The 23,449-nt window shown below is 42.2% G+C and overlaps 1 protein-coding gene across 1 annotated transcript; it reads left to right on the top strand.

The window, feature by feature from the left end:
• Positions 1–10,379: 10,379 nt before the first annotated feature.
• LOC308292860 (small COPII coat GTPase SAR1A-like) lies at positions 10,380–11,003 on the top strand (the record flags this gene model as incomplete). Its single annotated transcript, XM_080735284.1, has 1 exon — positions 10,380–11,003. The coding sequence occupies one exon, from the start codon at positions 10,380–10,382 to the stop codon at positions 11,001–11,003; it is 624 nt and encodes a 207-aa protein (XP_080591410.1).
• Positions 11,004–23,449: the final 12,446 nt, after the last annotated feature.

Below are 23,449 nucleotides of genomic sequence, written 5' to 3'. Positions count from 1 at the left end.
ACAACCGTTTTGGACGACAGGGACAGAGACAGCTTGTGTGTGGGAGACTGACTCTCAGTAAGAAAACGTGACATTTCCATTGACTGAAAAACGCCTTTCCCAAAAGCGTCCCCACGTTCGTGCACTCTGTCTCCTTTTGTTTATGGACTACACCCTCCACGGTCTGCCTGCCTGCCTGCCTGCCTGCCATGCCTGGCACTCTTAAAAATACACTTTATTATTTTCTGTCTGGGCGCTGGAAGTGACTCAACAGAATTCTACTGTTGTCGGGGGGTTGTCCGGCCCGGCCCGGGCCCGGCCTGGCCCCGTGTCTGTGTCTGTGTCTCTCCTCCTCCTCCTCCTCCTCCTCCTCCTCCTCCTCCAGCTCCCATGTTTGTCATGAAAACACAGACTTTGGTGAAGCCCTTCCATTCAGACTCTATTATGATGCCGTCTGGAAATTATAGCGTTTCCCTCCTCGCTTAATTTGTCAAAGAACAGCTTGTGTATAGGGAACGGTTTGGTTTGAATGTATTACCAGCAGTCATGGGAGAAGTAAGAGTTTGGCTTAAGGGCAAGTAGCAATATACCACAATCTAGAAATACACAGTTAGATATATATAATCCAGTATTCAAAATGTTACTACATCAAAAAATACCAAAAGTAAATGTATTATTGTTTCAAATTATTGTTTAAAGAATGAGTGGAAATCTTTCAAAATTAGCAGATCCATGAACACAAAACATGTCGCATCGTGACACTGTGTGAGCTTGTAGAGCGGCTATTTTTGAATGGCAGATGGATTCAGTGCAAAAAAACCCAATGGAACAAGCTGTGACCGTTCACATACTAAACTGCGACCTATGGTCGCAATAAATTATTAATCAATCAATCAATCAATCAAATAAAACCAGGCGTAATTGGTCAATATATGTTATGTAACAAAACTTTTATAAATGTTACAAGTTAAAAAGACAACATTAGATTAGATTAGATTAGATTAGATTAGAGTTTATTGTCATTGTAACAGTACAGTACAGGTACACAGGCACGGTTTCATTTGTCAACGATCAACTCATTTTCATCTGATAAGTAGTGCAGTAGAAGTATAAAGTATTTCAAAAAATGGACATAGTCATAATAAAGTAACCTCAGAATTTGACCTAAATACAGTACTTGACTAAAACGTGCTTGGTTTGCTTTACCACTGGTCGGAACGTTGGTTTGAATACATTACCAGAGACCTCTGGGTTTGACCTATTTTTAGGGGGAATAAAGTTGGAACGGCTGGAGCAATTATAGGTGTCGGTTCAAACTTTATATGAAAATGATGACTCGGTGTGTGACTCATCACTCCTGGCCGAGAGAGAGGCGAGGAGACACAGTGCTACGGGTCAACAAATAAACATCACCATGGAAGCTGAAACTGCAAATAGCAAGCCTGTGAGCAGCGCTTTAACACGTACTCACGTTTAACTTTGTTTAAATTAATACAAAGTACAAAAAATAGCAATATTGAAGTAGGCCTACTCTGTGACAAGTACAAGGCAAAAAGGCATCGGCATCAAAATACATGCAAAACAACAACCCATTTCACACAAAATGTGCAAGTCTTTCAATAAACTCACAACGCATCGCACAGTGCAGTGGCGCCTTTTTATGAAAACCTGCAGCTCCGTGAGTGAGTGAGTGAGTGAGTGAGTGAGTGAGTGAGTGAGTGAGTGAGTGAGTGAGTAAGTGAATGAGTGAGTGAGTGAGTGAGTGTGTCACGCTAGTAGCACCCCAATCAGCGCGTTTGTATTAGTAGCACACGCACACACGCATGCACGCACACACACACACGGGCGCGCACACGCGCGCACGCACACACACACGCACACACACACACACACACACACACACACACACACACACACACACACACACACACACACACACACACACACACACACACACACACACACGTACAGGCACAGGCGACCTAACGGTCACTCCTCGCCCCTTACGGCGTGTACTTAAGTGTACTTAAAGTACCAACAGTAAAAGCATTTTTTTTCTTGAAAATAGCTTAGGTATAAAATAGGGCTAAAGAAGTGATTAATGTATGTTTTATAATATTATAATTTATATCTGCAAAGTATCTAGTAACTAAAGTACAATATTTGGATCCGAGATGTAGTAGATTATAAGTGAAAAATATCGGAAATTGTACAAGTACCTCAAAACGGTGCTTACTGTAAGTACAGAACTTAAGTAAACGATACTTAGTTACTTTCCACCGCTTCCCGGCGCTGTAAATAGCAGGTCTGGGAGCTCCTGGTGGTTGCGTGCGTGCTAACGACATGGTGATGGATGAGGCCCTGCCACTGGCTCCAGTGAAGAAACAAGGAAAAAAAGGAAAGGTTTATGGGAAATCTCCAGGAGTTGTAGCACTTCCTCCACCCTTCAGCCGTAAAGACGGACATAAACGCCAATCTCATTCAATCACCGTGGAACATAAATTGTTTTATCTCCGCCAAGCTGTCATCATTATGACATTTTAAGAACGTTAGAACATTATGCATAGACATGACTTTTCTCTTTGGCTTTTAGGCTTCAACAAAAGTTGCAAAGGGAAGATATGACGAATAACTTTACATGATTTAATAACTTTGTACGAAGAAAAACATGGACAGTGGAACTATAGCGGTTCTAATACAGTACAAGCTCAAAAGGCCTCTCATCATCATGACACTCTTTGAGCTTGTTGATCGGATATTTTCACACAAATTGGAATTAATATTGGAAAATATTTATGACGATCGTGAAAACAAATTATTGGGTTTGGGCGATTATTATGTGATAATTGTGACTGACCTACGCCATGCAGGCCCGAACGGCCGGGAGGCGGAGATGATATTTTTGCCCCTTTCCGCCATAGTGTGTGTGTGTGTGTGTGTGTGTGTGTGTGTGTGTGTGTGTGTGTGTGTGTGTGTGTGTGTGTGTGTGTGTGTGTGTGTGGCTGTGTAGTCTGTGAGCAGCTAATCTCCTGGACCAATGAGCACTCACATTCCCATAAAGGAATATTTAGAGGAAAAGACACCGACGCATAGCACTGACTGACAACCCACAACCTTTTTTGAGATTCCAATCATCAGTGTATTTTGGATTCATGCCAATTTGTATTTTCAGATATTTAACCACTTGACCTTTCACTCTGTCTGCTCTTATACCCCTCTACACTAAACCTCTTTGCCGAAAAATAGCTGATCTACAAGCTGACAACGCCAGCGCGAGGCGTTGTGAGCTTGTAGATCTGCTATTTTTGGCTAATGTTCTCAGAATACACACACACACACACACACACACACACACACACACACACACACACACACACATACACACACACACACACACACACACACACACACACACACACACCCGATAAAGCACTTGGTAAAAGCTGGGGAATAACTTTCCACAGATAGATATTGTGAAAATAGAAGATCTCTATTTGCATAATGTTTGCGTCTACTCCACATTATTCATTTTAATTGACAATTTGGCCAATGTTTCACCAGTTTTTATAGTATTAATTATTATTTTGAAGAGAAAATCATGTGAGGACCCTCCTGTCGGTCCTGACCCGCAGGTTGAGAACCACTGCCCTAGAATAACACACAGGCATTGCGCGTGTTATTACAACCAGCATATTACACACACAATACATAATCTGCACAACTCCCCCGCCAGCCGTTACAGCACACTCCCTGTGTGTTAGCTGTCATCCAGACGCATTACGAAGCCTTCAATCTCTGAGCGATTTGTTTGTTTAAGGATTATGTGAAGATGCAGCGATTCTAAACTCTGACAAGCACTTGGAATTCTAGTTGTTGAAGCATTGGATTTTGTCTGACTAGGTTCAGCCTATAAAAATGACTGGTGTGCTTAAGGGGCCAAGGCCGTAGGGCCTTCGCTCCCTGAGGGCCCTATTTTCGCTCCATGCCTTACCCCTTACTCTAACCCAGTGGTTCTCAACCTTTTCAGGCCGCGACCCCCAAAATAATCATATTTTAACTGGGGACCCCCCACCCTGACGAGCACTAAGAGTAAAGGAATTACATTTTGTACCGGTATAACACGGTTCTATTGTCAAAATAGCCAAATCTACATGCTCACAACGCCTCATGTGAGCATGTAGATCGGCTATTTTAACAATTTCTGCCTCTAATATTTGACAATTTGGCCAATGTTTAATTTGTCATTTCGGTTAAAAAGTCCTTAAATTGTCACTTTAGAAATGAGCTATAGGCCTACACTTAAACTTAATGCTGGTTTGTTTACTGTTGAGAGAGAAAACAATGACTGGCATTTTTTACTATTTTGAATAGCTGATCTACAAGCTCACAACATGTTGATGTAGATCAGGGTTGCCCACACTTTTTGGACTTGAGAGCTACTTTTAAAATGACCAGCTCAACATGATCTACCTACCCTCCAAAAAATGACCTGAGGGGGTCAAAACAAAGCATTGCCTTGGGGGTTTACCTAGAAGCCACAAAGGGAGCTGACAGGGCTATGTCAAACGGCGAAGACATTCACAATCATTGGCCAAAGGGCGCCGCTATAGCACTCAATTGAAAATCCAACCTTTAAACAGGTATAACTCATGCCCTGTTTCACCTACAGCATGACACACTTATACACATATACTGTATGCGTCTCCTCATGTTAATGTGTCACTTTGAACTGTGACCTCTAACCTTTAGATCTCCCACCATTTTGAATGATATGAAAAACAGTTGAAATCTATCTCCTCCTGGAATTTTCGGTGCTATTCTCTCGAAACATTTTACTCATGTGAATTGTATGAGAGTTTATATAAAAAGAGCTTGTATATCAAAGATATGAGCCAATACAATGTTTTTAAATAATTATTAAAAAAAAGAAGTAAGGAACAGACCAGACAGACAGACAGACAGACAGACAGACAGACAGACAGACAGACAGACAGACAGACAGACAGACAGACAGACAGACATTGCAGACATTGCAGACAGGCAGTCTCATGGGAATCTGTCACTTTCCACATCAGATGACTCATAGAGGGGGAAAAATACAGTATAATGGGGGTCATACAGTACAGTATGTATCAACTCCAAAGTAGTTTGGTGGGAGCACACTGCTGTCCTCGCTGCCATTGGCTGGAAGAGACCACCCAAGTGCAGTGCTGAAAAGTAACTAGGTACAGCTACTTAAGTACTGCATTTAGTACCATTTTGAGGTATTTTACTTTACTTACTACCAGAGTATTTCAAATTTTCAGTACTTTTACTTCTACTCCACATCTCAGAGTCAAATATTGGTATACTGCACGACAGTTCTTTGAAAACGTGTTACTAGTAGATTTTGATTATCTATCAGATAAACCACCAAACAACTCACTCACTCACTCACACACTCACGCTCTAACGCTCTAACACTCACGCTTATCTACGTTTATCTATTCACTCGCTTCAGCAACTGATCCCAAAGTTCACATGGTATTGGCCATTAGCATTATACCAACGCTGACGGAGCCCGAATTTCATTTCTCCCAAATGAAAGCTGTTTATTAGCGTTTTCTTTGCCTGTTGTCATGGTTACGGTCCGTTCCTCCAGGCCATGGGATCTGTAGCCCCACACACACACCCCTCTCTCACAGTTAGGAATGTGCATTCTCTCTCTCTCTCTTTCTCTCTCTCTCTCTCTCTCTCTCTCTCTCTCTCTCTCTCTCTCTCTCTCGCTTTTACCAGGTGCGTTTGATGTGTGTCTCATCTTCCAACGGGTATGAACAAACTATGCAAACTAAGCGCATTCATACTTCTATTCACCTAAATTTACTGTTATTTGCATCATAAATATACACTCCTCCATGAGCTGCTCCTTACATTATGATGCTCCCACATATTCTCACGGGTAAGGTCTAGTTATTACATAACATACAGTAACCACTTCAGCCATACAGTATACATTTCGGCCATTTGAAAATAGCAGACCTACAAGCTCACTGACCGTAGATCGGCTATATTTCCAAAGATCTTTATACAATTTATGCATTTGAAAACTTGTGAAACGGGACATTCTGCATTGTGAGCTTGGAGGTCTGCTATTTTCCGTTTAGAAATGTCATCCCCTGCCTCTCTAACATTCTCTGCACGTCCCTGGATGCCCATAATTCTCACACACCCCTTTTCCCCCAGCAAGCGACCTATGAAACTTGCTGACGCTTACAAGACCGCTGGGGTTCACCATGTGTCAACATGATCTGCGTGATCCGTTCCGTGATAAATCCACGTTAAAAAAAAATGTGCCAACCTTAATTCAAACCATTTCACATCATCCGGATTTTTGCAGATTGTTTGTGGGAAAACAAGACTTAAATCACATGACATCAGACGCGGAGAATGTGATTTCAAGAGGGTTTAAGTGGTTCAAAAACAGCACAAATGTTTATTTGTTGTTGTCGTGTGGAAACCTTGTATGTCCAAAACCGTTGGTTTTGTACACACACCCGTTAGGCATTGTGTGCTTGTAGATCGGCTATTTTCACTAGTGTTGTGTCCAGGCCTGGAATTTCGTCATTTTAGGGGCAAGGCCACTTGGCCTTTGGCCATTGTTTGAGGCCACAAAGGCCAAATGCCAGGGCAGGAAGGCCATCAAATAAAACTAGATTTTAGTCCATTGAAAGAATTTGTTGAATTTAAGGGTTATGGATGATAACCTAATCTGCAGTGAAATAGATAAATGATGGTATTTCTGATCCATGCTCAGCCTCTCAAAGTCACTGGATCGGTTTAAAGATGGGGACTCAGTGAAGATTTAAGCATCTCAACAAAAGACACTGGTGTATACATGACAAGAAAGAGACACTGGTGTCTACATGACAAGAAAGAGACACTGGTGTCTACTGTCTACATATTGACAAGAAAGAGACAGAGGAGAAAGTGGTACAGTCAGCTGGGGCATTAAGGCCACTGTGGCCTCAGGTCATGCCATTATTTGTAGGGGCACAAGGCCAAACTGAGGGGCAACGGCGGCCATGGCCTTCATGGCCTCCATGAAATTCCTGCCCTGGTTGTGTCCTGTATGATGAAGCAGGGCTTTACTTTACAAAAGGAACATACACATTTGAAACCTGGTTTCTGCCTGACAGTGACGATATTATACTATTGCTCAAAGGACGATAATATTGCTGTGTCACACTGTCACACACACACATACTGTAGTGTACCAGTGATTCTCAATCAATTTACATGTCAAGGTCGTCCAGTTTGATACATTAGGCCACGGTCCCCCATTTGTATGGCTGGGACCCCAATCTACGCTATCAGATCTTCTTCCAAAACTCCATTGAGTTCAATGGACCTTTTCCTGAAACCTTTTTAGACTGAGGAGGATTGTTGTGTACATGTTCTACAATACATATTATACTTTGTGCGTGTTTTCAGAGAGCCCATGCAGTTTTAGCAGGAACTGCATTGCTAGTTGGTGTGGTTGCCCAACAGGGCAACACACTGTAGTCCTGGGGAAACCTTCCCAGCAAGCACGGTCAGGACCTGGACCAATCAGTGACGTCTTGATTGGGGCCAGATCACAGCCCATATGGGGTGGATGATCTTGACGTCATTACCAGGACGTCATATGGACAGGATTTATGTTGGTTGAAATCAGGTGATATTCTAGGCCAGATAAATATCATAACTAGTTAGATATGTCCCAGAATATAACATTTTTATGCTCATATTTCAACTAACATTACAAACAATAACAATAATCTTGTCAAACAAAAAAGTCCATATGACGTCCTGGTAATGCCGTCAAGATCATCCCCATATGGGCTGTGATCTGGCCCCAATCGAGACGTCACTGATTGGTCCAGGTCCTGACCGTGCTTGCTGGGTTATTCAAGATAAACTTTATTTGTGAATGTTTTTTACCTTGAATCAATTAGGCAATAGGAAACTCATAGAGACATTTGGGAGTGGTGCTAGCTTGAGTATTGGTCGAGCTTCACATGACAGTTAGCTGCAGAATATGGTCAAGTCAGCAACCACACTTGCAATTTCCAATTGCATCTTTCTAGTCAGTGTGGTTGCCCAACAGGGCAACACATTATAGTCCCGGGGAAACTTTATCTATTACTAGGGTAACCTTTCTGCTGCCATTGGAAATGGCAGGGATAGGGAATCGGAAACTGTATTGATTACTAGGGTAACTTTTCCGCTGCCATTGGAAATGGCAGGGATAGGAAATCAATAGGGAATCAATGGGAGAGGGAATCAGTAGGGAATCAATTGGTCGAGCTTCATATTACAGTTAGCTTACTGTAGAATATAGTCAGCAACCGTCAGCAACGACACTCACAATTTCCAATTGCATCTTTCTAGTATAGTTATTAATTACTAGAGGTTTGTGCCCGCTTCGCCCATTTTAGTGAAAGTGAAACCTGACCAATCACTTATTGTCTGGTCAAAGTGTCATTGTGAAGCTCATCAATCCACCAATGGTCACGGTGTGTTTTCCCAAGGGTTTTCCTATTGGATCCCATCGGACATACCAGTATGCCCGTTTATGCCCATCTATGCCCATCTGGCATATGCTATGCTACGGGCATAGACAGCCCCTCTCATGGCCCTTATATACCGTATGCCTTAATATCATGACATCACCCTCTAAGTTTATATCAGGTCGCACTTATTGATGGTGACGTCACCAAGACTGCTGGTACCTCATTTGCTTTTATGGTGATGATGACGTCATCACCCGATTGATGACGTCACTCTCTGTTTTTTCAAGGGTTTTCTCATTGGATGATGTCAGTGCAGACACTCACGCACACACAGACATAGAATTCCCTCATTTATAGATAGATTAGTGTGGTTTGCCAGACTACTGTTCTAGCCCATTGTTCATAGTTTCCACGATACACAATCTGATGTCATCAGTGATGTCATTGATTCTGATTGTTGTTGAGTGGGGTGCTAGCGAGGATTGGTCGAGCTTCACATGACGTTCTGGCTATCCAGGCAATAAATAGGCAACTTGCAATTTCCAATTACATCTTTTCCAGTTAGTTGAACAACAGGGCAACACACTGTAGTCCTGGGGAAACTTTATTCTTGTGAATGGGTTTTTACCTTGATAGGGAATCAACAGGGAATAAATGGGAGATGGTGATAGCTCGAGTATTGGTCGAGCTTCACATGACAGTTAGCTTGCTGCAGAATATAGTCACGTCGGCAACCACACTTGCAATTTCCAATTGCATCTTTCTAGTTAGTGTGGTTGCCCGAAGGGCAACACACTGTAGTTCTGGGGAAACTTTCCTTTCACTAGATAAACCTTTCCGCAGCCATTTGGAAATTGATGGATATCAGATGCAATTGGAAATCGAAGGAAACACATTTAAGGAGTGGTGCTAGCTTGAATATTGGTGGAGCTTCAGATGACAGTTGCAATTTCCAATTGCATATTTAGTGTGGTTGCCCAGCAGGGCAACCAGGCTATAGTTCTGGGGAAACTTCTCTGTTTCTAGAGTAACTAAAAGTTTAACCCCTACTCCTCCCACAGTTTTCGCGCCACACACTCGCGCCATATGTCAAATCGACTGGCTTCATCAGCAATTTTCCAAGAGAAAAGTTGTATATATTGTTTAATTGATATTAATTTATTAGTGAATTAATCTTCCCCAAAGTCAGTGGTTAATATTAACTTTTCCCAAATATGGAGATGACTGACATCATAGACCACATGAGACCATAATTATATGTCCATATATGGGCATTCCCCCCCAAAACGTTAATATTATAGAGTTTATAGATGCCCTGTTAGGGTACCCCCTTATACTCATATATGTGGATTACAATGCACAAGATGCATTTACTTACTGGTGAACAAACATAGCCCCCAAAATAATGGAAATTCACTTCCAAAAACTCAAATATGATTTGAAACACAGGGCAACCACACTAGCAATTTCACAAATTGCAAATTGTCTAGTTTCTAGTCTAGTTATTATTGGTGTGGTTGCTACCGGTATATACAACACTATTTATTGTTCTAGAGACCTTTTTGCCAGCAAAGTGAACCTGCTTTTTCTAATTATCATTATTTTTCCTATGTTTGAGCCAGATTTGGGGGGGGGGGGGCGAGGTAGGATGAGCTCCTTTCATCACCATGGCAACACTCTCCAAGCCAGGGCTGGCGCCATATTATGGGCATGGCCGGTGACGTTGCGGTGACATCGGCCCCAACGTCCTTCATAAGACGCTGTGCCTTTATACCAGCGGGCAAAGCCACGACCCAAATGACTCGTCTTCGTTATCCGGCATCGACAAAACCCCAAAGTCTTTGTTGGTAGACACAAACGAACAAAGAGATGTCTGCAGTAATAGATTGGCTCTACAGCCTCCTGCAGGAGCTCGGGCTGTACAGGAAGAGCGGCAAGCTGGCGTTCCTCGGCCTCGACAACGCCGGCAAGACCACGCTGCTGCACCTGCTCAAGTGCGGCAAGCTGATCCAGCCGCAGCCCACGCAGCACCCCACCCACGAGGAGCTGCGCATGGCCGGCATGACCTTCCGCACGGTGGACCTGGGCGGCCACGCCGAGGGCCAGAAGAACTGGCGCAAGCACCTGCTGGACCTGGACGGCATCGTCTACCTGGTGGACTGCGCCGACCACGCGCGCCTCGCCGAGGCCAAGGTGGTGCTGGACGCCGTGCTCGCCGACGAGGCGGCCGCCGCCGTGCCCATCCTGGTGCTGGGCAACAAGATCGACCGGCAGGAGGCGGTGAGCGAGGACACGCTGCGGAAGGCGCTGGGCCTGTACGGCTACACCACGGGCAAGGGCAAGGTGCCGCCCGAGGAGCTCAGCCTCCGGCCCATGGAGGTGTTCATGTGCAGCATCGTCAAGCAGCAGGGCTACGGGGACGGCTTCCGCTGGCTCTCCCAGTACATCAGCAAGGAGAACAGGGTGCTGGCTTATCTGGGGCTGTCCTTTTGATCGTGGTATGTTGCCCGTGTTCAGGCACGTGCACACATAGATATCAAAGGGGGCTTGAGCCCCTGCCCTTTTATCCATCTGTAAAAAGTGCCCTCTCTCCAGACCATGAATGCAGTTTTTACTATGGTGAAAGAAATGCAAATGCCTCCTTTCCAAGCCATACCTGAAGGCAGCTTTTAAGGGAATTGACTTGTCCAAACTCTCCTGAACTTGCATGCAGCATCTTATGTTGAAAGAATTGCCCTCTCTGTGTAGAAATCCATGCCGTTACACCACATCTCCAGTATTGACTTGATCATGCTTAGTTCAGTATGGTATCAAGCTCCGAAAATAGACGACCCGTTGTGAGCTTGGAGGTTGGCTATTTTCGATATTTTCATCAAAAAGCCTTTTTAGAGATTTCATCACCTGCTTCTCAAACATTCTCTGCACCTCCCTGCTCGTGTTCAATAAAGATGACAATCGACTGATCGATTGGGTGATTGATCTGATTGATTAGGTGTATTTGCCGTGTTCTCTACTCCCCCTCCTCCGTTTGATAGGGATTAGGCCACGATTCTTTTTTTCCATCTCTGGGACATCAATTTGCACCGTAAAATGAAAAACCGTCATGGATCCATTCGGAACCCATCCATCACTCATCCCCCGGACTCTAGGTTGAGTGATTTGCCATTTTGTCTTTGCACGCGAGAACCGGTCCTGCATTGCCCCAGTTCTTTGCACAGCTGAAACAGGCACAAAAGATACTTGGAGGCCAAGTCAGACTTTTTTTAAGCGCTGGCTCGAATGCCAGGCTTCGAACATTCATTGGTAATAATGAATAATTATTTTTTTTACCTTTTTTTTCCTTGGTTCCTTTTTTTTTAGATGGGGGCAAGTCAATGCAGATGCAGGTTGTTTTTGAAGGCTGGCAATGTTGTGCCAATGGTAAGCCTACATAAATTTACATCATTACTGTGGGCATATCGGATCTGACCTTGTTCAGGGAAATGTTTTGACTGTACAGGAACATTTCCATACTGTAGTCATATGGTCATTTGTTAAAGGGCCACTTCACCTCTGGGACAACCCTATCTTATTTTATTGTTGTTTGGGACCCGATCAACACAATCCTGAGTTATTTTTTGTGTTCAATCTGTGTTTTTAGATATTTTAGTATTTTAGCATCATCAGTGATGATGCAAAACACATCACTGCTGAAATACTAAAATATCTCAAAAAACAGATTGAACACAAAAAATAACTCAGGATTGTGTTGATCGTGTCCCAAACAACAATACAATAAGATAGGGTTGTCCCAGAGGTGAAGTGGCCCTTTAATGTTAGCTGCTCGTCTTGTCTTTTTCACTAACCTTTGAAAAATCTTAGAATGTTGTTCTTTGCAGCGATCCACATACCGATCGCTTTGAAACACAGGGTCTCCAAAGATCTGAGAAAGAGGAATTGGACCGTTCCATAGAGATAGTTCAATGGAGCTTGGTTCCCGGGAAAACAAGAGAAGAATGCATAGACACATAGATTTCAATCCAGTATCAGCAGTTCCCTGCTAATTCCCCCGGTATCGACGTTAGCCTATTCCACCTCTGAACTCCTTCATCTGAACCAGCCAACCACTCCAGGTTTATACGCTATGCCGATATAAAAACTCACACCCAGTGTGAAGTGAGCGGTGGTCGTGCTTGCATAACATCTTCAGACTAGGATTTAAGTCTAGGATGTACAGGCTATGCTACACACACACGTTTTGCTATGGCAAAACGCTGAGGAAAAAGGCTACAGACATACGCACAGCTACGGACACACACACATTTTGCAATGGCAAAATGCTGGGGAAAAAGGCTACAGACATACAACATATGACATCACTAGACAAACATGATGCTACGCACACACATTTTACTATGGCAAAACGCTGAGGAAAAAGGCTACGGACACGCACAGCCACTTATAGGAGCGGTTTGCACCACTCAAAACTCTGACCTTTTTTCTAAGAGACAATTATATGTACCTCCTAACTTTGTCGTTATACTAGACCAGCCTACTCGGGAACGACAAAGGTTGGAAATGCATGCCGCCACCCATTATGCAATACCTGTTGTACCGTCTGTTTCCTCTTTTATGCCCATTATGGGGGGGGAGTTCTGTGTCTGTCTACATGTGTCTGTCCCATATATGGAGTTCCATGTCAGGTACCGTATGCACAAATATGAAGAACCTAGCCGGCGTGCTCAACGCCAGGGCTTGCCAAGTTTGAAGTCTGTCAGTAGGACTGTTTGAGATGCATGAACTACAGACGTGAATGAAAGATGAACAATGAAATGATGCTGGACACTCTCCAGCATGACAGGGCCGTCCTAATGTCCTGCCTGGGGTCGGTGTTAGCGAGGACATGTGGTCGCAAAGGGTTCCCTAACGCCAAATATAACGGGTTCAGATCCAAGCCAAGTCTCTTGAGGAGGTGGTTTCTGAATTCCATGGGAATCAAACCAACAACTACCTCATACTCCGGAGAGGATAAGGAGTAAAAGCCCCTTCCACAGTATGTTGGACATCGGTTTTCAATCTTTTTCATTTCAAGGACAATTATTTATTGGGCATTTGAGCCAGGGACCGCCATTTGATAAGGTCTCTCAGACCCAAAACGTCGAATATTTTGTTGTCCTTGGATAAATGGTGCATTTACATAGCACCTTTATCCAAGGCGCTTTACAGAGATTGTGCATTACATTCACCCATTGATGGTGGAGGAAACCATGCAAGGCACCAACCTGCTCGTCAGGAGAAACTAGGGGTTCAGAGTCTTGTTCAAGGACTCTTCGACACTAACTCTGGGGGAGCCTGGGATCGAACTGGGAACCCTTCAGGAACCCTCCGTGTTCTAATGACAGTTTATCTACCCCTGAGCCACCCTTTAAAAGGCACGATTCTGTCTACAAGTCCATGCTGTATTGATTTGGTACCATAGGAGAGATAACTAACAGGTCAATAAAATAACAATTATTCTTCTGTAATTAGACTTTTGGTAAGTAATGCTGAAGTTTAACAATAATTTAACTCTTGAGAGCGTAAAATGAAATGGCCCATTTGGTTACCAATTCTCCATTTAGTTGGGGACCACCTTGAACCCCCTCAAGGACCACTCTCAATAAGTTAAGAGTGGTCTAACAGTTAAACCACTCTCAAAACGTATTGCCCCTATGTTATGTCATTATACGTTTTCAAGAACTGAATACACTAAGAGAGTCAATATCACAGCTGTTCAGAAATAGCTATTTCCGTGGCAAGGCACCATTGTACGGCCAAGTATAACACAGGGCTTTAAGTGTTTAAACATCCAGCCCATATGCGGCATCGAATAAAAGTGAAAATCTTTGGCAACTTGAAATGGAGCCGTTCGTTGAACCTGTCCGATGTGAGTGCAATCAGTTCATCTACAGGTCAAGTAAAACTCCTATTGAACTTAAATTGACATTATGTCCACGTCATGTATTTCTCTGATTCTCAACCTTTTGAATTTCAAGGATCCCCAGTTTGATATGCATTACGCCACTGACAACACTTGATAATTTATATCTTGATAACGTATTTTCACAATAGAGCCGTGTTTAACAAAATGTAATGGCTTCCAACTCCAAGTATTGCTCGTCAGGGTGGGAGGTCCCCAGACAGTCAAATATGATTATTTTAGCCTGAAAAGGTTGAGAACCACTGCTCCAATCTAGTAATGTCTGTTCCTGTCATCCCTTTGTCACCCCTAATTTGAATCGTAGCATCCTCGATTCTGCCACCTGCAGCTGTGCCTCTTGTCCTTCCGTCAGTGCCACCGTTTCCAGGCCGCTGTGAGGCCGGTCTCGCTGCCATCTTATTACATCTTCTCGTCTTTTTGCCAGCACCCCTCCTGTCACAAATCACTCCTGAAATGACCTCATCCCTGCAAATGACAACGCGTGTTTATGGCCGAGCTGTCGGGAGGTTAAACTAACAGTGTAAGACATGGGGATGACAGGTCTCGCCATGTTGCACTAAATACTATTCCACATTTCCCTAGAATAATAGCAGTGTTAATGTTGTTGACTATGCTGATTAATGCACTGAATGTCGGCTATAAAAACTAAATATACTGACAATTTTGTCTACAACTACAAACTATAGACAAGTCATTAAATGCAGGTGATAACCGTGAGCTTGTAGATCGGCTATTTTCGGGCACACAAATTAGGCATTATGACAATATCAAGGCATACCACAATAACCTTTAGTCGACTAAAACAATTGCAGATCACGTGGTCTGAAATCTCGATGATTTAAACTAAATGGAATTGTATTCAAAATACTATGACTAAAACTAAATCAAAATTGAATGTCAAAATGACCACTGATATAAAGTAGGCCTACACTTCACATAACGCGCGAGACAAAACTATTCATTCCTTCAATGTGTACACACACTTAAATCCTCAGTCCGTTTAACTAAACACACAAGGATTCCACTGTGCATGTTGTTTATTCCAGTGGAAATCTCCTTCGGGGTGTTTTGGGGGATGTTTTGTGTTTTTTTCCCCCCCCAGTGAATTTGTGTGATGTATTTTTGTTTGTGTGGGACAGCACTGTAGCACATTTTACTTAACCCTTAAGTGCTGTTCGGGTCATTTTGACCCGTTTTACATTTTCATTTCGAAAAAAAAGGTAGAAGTTAAAAATGTTTCCACCTGAAACTCACTGGCCTTAAAGATTCTTCTGAGATGAACATGTAAAAAAAATATTTTTGCACTACACCCATGCTACACCCCCCTCATATTTTTTGAACCTTAAGTGCTGTTCGGGTCATTTTGACCCGGAAGCACAGAAATACACAGTATTATGCCAAAACACAGACACACAGTCACCCCCACTTCTAACACCCCCCTTCCGAAGCCCCATTCCGAACCCTCCCCCCCTTCCTATAAGCATGAGCAATATTGCCCAGTATTAAATGAAGTCGTTTTTTTTACATGGATTTCAGCTAAATCAGTAAAAACGCCTAGCTCTTTCAGTGTTTAATGTGATATAGCAAAGCAAAACATTAAAGGGATATTCCACTTTAAAAACAAACTTTTTGTCATTTTATCTTCTAATCAGGCTTTTGGGAACACCCAGGACAGTTTTTGAATTTCTTCATTCAGTATTTAGATATTTGATATTCATTTTCCCCATTTTGCCCCCTTCCAGGACCTTCCTATACAAACCCATTACAACTTCAAAATCCATTTTAACCATGATAGATTCAATTAAAACACCTGTCCTTTTTTCTGGTGACTCCTGACACCCTCCGAATACATGAGCAGGCCGTGTTTTTTCTATATAATTTTTCATTGATTTCTAAACATTTTTTGGAAAAATGAAAATTATTAAATACAATAAAAGATAAAAAATAAATGAAAAGGGTTATTGAAAAAACATGGCCTGCTCACGTATTCTGAGGGTGTCAGGAGTCACCAGAAAAAAAGGACAGTTGTTTTCATTGAATCTATCATGGTTAAAATGGAGTTTGAAGTTATAATGGGTCCTGGAAGGTCCTGGAAGGGGGCAAAATGGGGAAAATGGGGATAATTTATATCAAATATCTAAATACTGAATGAAGAAATTCATGCCCTATATACATTTCAGCCATTTGAAAATATATTCTACAAGATCACAACGCATGAGACACATTGTGAGCTTGTAGATCTGCTATTTTCAAAAGATTTTTTATACATTTGAAACCTTCAAATGGGACTTTCTGCATAACGAGTACATTCTACTTTTGGTACTTTAAGTATATATTTTGATTCCAATACTTTTTTTCAGTTTGAGTTCCGGACTGCATGTAACAGAGTATTCCAGTGAGGACAAGTTTTAATTCCCCTCGTCGTCACATTTTTATCTTGCCTTCTTAATCTCTCCGACAGATCAGACGCCTCCAAATGAACTCGTATACAGATGAACCGCGCATCCAGACGCTGACGCCGGTTTCCAACAGCCAACGTTCCTTCAACTCTGTAGTTCTCAAACTTTGGGTCGGGACCCCAAGTGAGGGTCCCCAAATTATTCTGTGGGTCCCCAGATGATTAGCTTAATGTATCTTTTACTCAACGGTAAACAAACCAACACACAGTATAAGTGTACACAGGGTATCTGCACATTTATAAAGTGACAATTTAAGGACTTTCAACATTGTGAAAATAGCCGATCTACATGGTCACATGAAGCATGTAGATCGGCTACTTTCACAATATTTATCTCTAGAACTGAGTCACATTAAAATAATACCTACAATTCCAAGTGCTTGTCAGGGTGGGGGTCCCCAGTTCAAATATGATTATTTTGGGGGTCACAGCCTAAAAAGGTTTGAGAACCCTTGCTTTGACTCATTGAAAAATACCTACAAATGTCTTCTAAATCCTAATACGATTTTCTGAAAAAACATGCTTCTTTATATGTGGTGCTAATTTTTGCCAGACCCATGAAATGGGTAGGCCTACATAAGCAAATGTCGGTCTGTCCGGGTTTTCTATATAAAGGGTATATATGATGATGACATGATGATGACATGTCTACAAAAGGCATGATGTCATAAATGATGATGACAGACAGGGGGTCTGGCACAACCAGGTTGACCTGGTCTAGTTTAGTGTCAAGGACCCCTAGAATAACCAATCAACTGACCTTTCTAATACCTTTTTTTCTTATTTTTTATGACTGTTTTCATTATGTTTTCTGCATGGTAGGCCTACTGTGTTTTATTTGTCTGTCATTCCATCTTACGTGTTAAAAAAGGACCCCAAAAGAAACAAGCCAAATGCTTTCTTGCTGTGTTTTTCCTTTTAGTTGACCTTGTACCGGTGAACTGTTCTTTTTCCTATGCAATCGATCACTCAATCAATCAATCAATGAAAGCTTTGGAAAGCAAATTCTCTGCACAAGCTTTTAGCTTGCAGGTCCTCACTAGTACGGTGATACAAATGTGTGTGTGTGTGTGTGTGTGTGTGTGTGTGTGTGTGTGTGTGTGTGTGTGTGTGTGTGTGTGTGTGTGTGGAGGGTCCGGTACGGGTCAGGCAGGAGGAAGCCCCTCGTTGCACGGCACAGTGCTGCCAAATTCAGCGGCTAATGTATAGACCCCCCCCCCCCCTCCCCCCCACCACCAAGCACACAGGGGAGGGATTCCATTACCCGGCTAAGCACTCTGACACAGAACAAACCTCCGTCTGTGTGTCTGTGTGTGCGTGTACGCACTGAGAGTCTGGCTTAGATGAGAGAGAGAGAGAGAGAGAGAGAGAGAGAGAGAGCGAGAGAGAGAGAGAGAGAGAGAGAGAAGCTAAGAAACCGAATGACTCCATCACATCCCCTCACTCTGATTAACCACTTAAGCCCTGTTTTATATTGTCCACTTAAAAAACTAAATAAACGAATGAAAATATAACAGACCTGCAAGCTCAACATTGTGGTCTTCGATCCGTCGTATCGGATTTAGAAAAGTCTTGGAGGATTTTGACAAAGTTTAGAAAGTGTCGTCTATTAACACCGAAATATGGACAACATGGGTTCGTTCCTATACTCTCACCTATGGTCATGAAGTGTGGGTCATGACCAAAAGTATAAGGTCGCGGGATACAAGCGGCCGAAATGGTATACTACCGGATGGAGTGGAAGAGGTTGCTCAGAATAGGGAACTCTGTTACCCCCGTGACCCGATTCCGGATAAGCGGTTGAAGATGGATGGGTGGGTTAATGTGGTTGACTCTCACAAATCATTCTTCATCTGTCTATCCGTAAATTATAAAATTAACACCCTACTTGATCATACTGAAGCGTCACACAAAAGCATCAAAAGCAGCAGATCTGCAAGTTCAAAAAACGCCACGATTTGAGCTTGTAGATCTGCTACTTTTGCTGTTTTTGAATTTGAATCCTGGCTGAAAAGTAACACATTTGGACATTTCCACCCAGCTGAGAAGGTACGAGAGCCTCGTGCAAAAGCAGTGAATAATTATAGGTGATCGCAACAAGACGAGCTGCAACTTTGTCGATCAGCTATTTTGCAAGTGACGTGTTCAAGCGGTATCTGTGCATTTAACTATTGAATCAATGAAAACTATTAACAATAAGGTGTAACTAAATAATAACTAGACACAGGTACTTTTTTCTGTTTACTGAAAATTTTCATTTTGGGACATTCCAACTTATCTTTTCCTCAAAGTTTTCTGAAAGTGCATTTTTTCCCTCCACTAATTAGCCTTGCTAAATCTACTGTAGGGATGAGACGATATGAACATTTCATATCACGATTATTGTGACAAAAGAAATCGTGATTTACGATATCGCAATAATCAAAATCCAGTATCCTGGGGCGGAACATTTGCCAAAAAAATTGCAGCTCACAACACGTCACAACACGACACGTTGTGAGCTTGTAGATCATCTATTTTTTGGCAAAGACATTAGATAGAGAGTGAAAAAAAAGACGGATATTATAAGTACCTTTTACCAATTATAGAGGGTTTTAAGTGGTGCCGGATATGCAGCTCGGCAAATAAAAGGTGAATTGATCCCAGTGCATGACGGAGGACGATATCACGATAAATTAAATCTCTGCGATACGATTATCGTGTGTGGTTTTTATCACGATAAACGATAATATCGCTTATCATCCCATCCCTACTCTACTGACTTGCTTACAACGAGTCCAGCCGACAGCCACAGTTTCAACACAGCACAAGTCTGGGAGGGGAAATAAAGACCATTGTACCATAACTTCACATTTTTGACATGTTTTTTTTAATGATTTCAAAACAAGACATGCCCTGACCCTGGATAGAGAACTGTACAGCAACCAGGATAGAAAATGTTTCCACACAATAAAAAATACATTTATTTTTTTCTTGTTTTTTGATTATTCTTTTTTCTTTGTTTTTTTTCTTTTTTACATGGCAGCTTCTACGAAAAAAATGTCTTGGTTGGCATCAGGCACTTGTGTTTAATCACACGACACAACAAAGTCATTCTTTGGTCCCTTTTTTGTGTCAAAGAAAAAAAAAGAAGAAGAAAAAAAAGAAGGTTCAGTTGCAACCACAGATAGAACAGAATAGTATATGTTGTTTTCGATGTCTTAAAACGTAGCCTATTTCCATTTCCATACAGACGTCCATACATATCTCCACTAGGCAGGTGGATTAAAGGTAGGGTAAGTGATATTCTTTTGTTAAAACAAGTGTTAAATGTCTCTTGGGGTGGTGAAAATGTCATATCACGATTATTGTGAGAAAAGAAAATGCGATTTACGATATTATCGCGATAATCAAAATCCATTATCCTGGGCCGGAAAATTTTGCGACGCGTTGTGAGCTTGTAGATCGGCAATTTTTTGACAAAAAGATTTGTTAGAGTGAAAAAAAAAGACTGTATCAAGTATGTGTTATATACCTTTTACCAATTATAGAAGGTTTAAGTGGTGCCGGATATGCAGCTCGGCAAATAAAAGGTGAATTGATCCCAGTGCATGATGGAGGACGATATCACAATAAATTAAATCTCCATGATTGCGAGTGTTTTTTATCATGATGAACGATAATATTGCGTATCATCCCATCCCTACATGTCTCTACATTCTGATTGGTTCGGGAGCACAATCTTATCCAATCAGGAGAGAGAACTCATATAGGATAAACATGTGAAACTGGGGGGGACAACCAGGGACGTGCAGAGAATGTTAGAGAGGCAGGGGCTGAAATTTCTAAAAGGGCCTTTTGGTGAAAATATCGAAAATAGTCGGCTATTTTCGGTGCTTGATACCTCACTGAACAAACCATAATCAAGTGAATACTGGAGATGTGGCAGCCAGCATGTATTTCTACACATTTGTTATAATATAAGATGCTGCATTCATGTGCAAGAGAGTTTGGACAACGCAATTGTCTTGAATGCTGCCTTCGGGTATGGCATGGAACGAGAGCATTTGCATTTCTTTCACCATAGTAAATGCTGCATTCATGGTCTGGAGAGGGCACTTTTTAGAGAAAAGGGCAGGGGCTCGAGCCCCCTTTAATGCCTATGTGTGCACGTGCCTGGGGACAACAGACACCATTGGATCCAGAACACAATCAAATTGAAGCATGATAAATGGGTACTCTCTCCTGATTGGCTGAAATCGACAACCCGCCTGCAAAATGTATTTTAAGTTTATTAAAGAGCTGGAGAGACAGCAAGACACCCTATAGCAAAGGTTCCTATACTGTGGCACAATTGATTGATTGAATTGATTGAATATTTTATTAGACAAAAATGGAGAACAGTACAAGTATAGTCAAAACAATAAAAAATGTAGTAGAGTACAAGTACAGTTAAACACCCTGCCTAAAAGGAGCATCCCAAATAAGGTGCTCTACACACTACAGGCGGTTGCCGTCGGGGCTGCCGCTAGGATCAGCGGTGGCCGCGCCGCGGTGAGACACAAACACACTCGCTCAGTGAGTAAACGCCACGCGGTATTTCACAAAGATGAAAACAATCCATCTCTCACCGCCCGCGTACGCATGCACAAACCAGCACGCTCGCGGGGATTTCACGGGACCGCGCCCGCTCTCCTCGCCGCCCCAAAACTTTGCTGCGCGGCTGAAAAAGCCGCCCGCCTCCCATTGAAAATGAATTGCTAGGAGGCGGTGACCGCGGCTAGTGTGGAACCCCCTGAAGTCCTTTTAATGTCTTGTTTACGTTGGAAGTCCTTAAAGAGCTTTGACTTTTTCTACACAACAAAAACTTACCCTAACTTTAAAATGTTCCTCAATCACACAACATAATGACCCTTCATTCTATTCCATACTGTCATCCACACATTATGCTTCTGAATAAGGCTGTGTTCGTCACTAAAATCACACTCAGTTATTACAATATATATGTTTTTTTACACCTTTTTCTGTTTTTCTTGGCATTTTAAGTGCTTCATTTTGGGAGGGGGGGGGGGGGGGGGGGGGTTAGTAACTGGAACCTTAACATAGCTTAGGCTACCAGTGTGGTTTGTATAGAGTTAACCGTATAAGGCAGAGGTGGGCAAACCTGTCTTTTCTACTTTTTTTTGACAAAACCATTCATGTCCTCCTCCATCCATCCACGCTCACACAGGTTTGCTGGTTTGAAAGTAAACCCCCCAGGCAAATCATATTAGGGGAGTGATTTGGCAAGACTTTTTCAACAGAACTCAGATAAAGAAAGAATATTAACAAATTCAATAATATATCTCTTTCTCTCCCTCTGTTTCTCCCTCTCTTCTTCTGTCTCTCTATCAGTGGACAGTGGTGTAAAGTAACTAAGTACAATTACTTACAGTACTTTATAATATTGAGGTATTTGCACCTTACTTGAGTATTTCCAATTTCTGTTTTACTCCACTACATCTGGGATCCACATAATATTGTACTTTTACTCCACTATAATTATTTGAAAACTTTAGTTACTAGTTACTTTGCAGAAATAAGTTATAGTATTATAAAACATACATTAACCACTTTAGCCCTATTTTATACCTAGGGCTAGGCTATTTGAAAATAGCTGATCTGCAAGCTCACAACGTGTGGCATCGCGGCGCCGTTGCAAGCTTGTAGATCTGCTATTTTCAAACATGTTGTGCTTTACCTTTTGGTATTTTAAGTACATTTTGATGCCAACACTTTCATACTTTTACTCAAGGACATTTCGAATTCCGGCCTTTTACTTGTAACAAGAGTTGTTCTATATTTCAGTATTGATACTTTTACTTAAAGGAGTAGTTCACCACTTTTCAACCTGTCTTCATATAATAGTTCCTCACTAATGTTCATGATAAAATATCACAATTCTTTTCTACTCAGTCCAAGTCTCCTAGGAGAGCTGTGGGAAGTTCAGAATCCATCGTCTTGTGACATCATCATTTTCCAAAAGAAAAAATTAATCAATATTTTTGAAAAAAACATTTCGATTTTTATTATCGCGAGAACAATGGCTTCCACTTTAAAATTGCAACTTTTCAGGAATAGAAAGCCTGCAGTTTCTATAAACTGGATTGGCAATCGATGATGTCACAAGACGATGGAATTCTGACCTGCCCACAAAAAAAGCTATTTTTGAGTGAGGACCAATTATATGAACATAGGTTGAAAAGTGGTGGAGTGCCCCTTTAAGCAAAACGTTTGAGTACCTTTTCCACCACTACTCTCTATCCTACTGTCTCTCTCCCCCCGCCCCCCCCCCCCCCCCCCCCCCCCCCGCAATACCAAAATGCCCTTTGGTATTGCGGGGGGAGCTGCGGAGCGCTGTCTTTGGGCTGAAATTGGAACGATACAGAGAAGACTAGCATGGTACCACGAAGAGAACGATGTAGAGTCAATCCATTCAAGCCAGTTTTAGTACCACTTAGGTTCCACCTCATATAGTCTCAATATAATATAGCCGCCCAAAAA

This window comes from Nannobrachium achirus (genome assembly GCF_963921795.1).
Source record: "Nannobrachium achirus genome assembly, chromosome: 10".
NCBI lineage: Eukaryota > Metazoa > Chordata > Actinopteri > Myctophiformes > Myctophidae > Nannobrachium > Nannobrachium achirus.
Note: the sequence above shows the minus strand (reverse complement) of the source record. Positions and strands in the feature narration are given on the sequence as shown.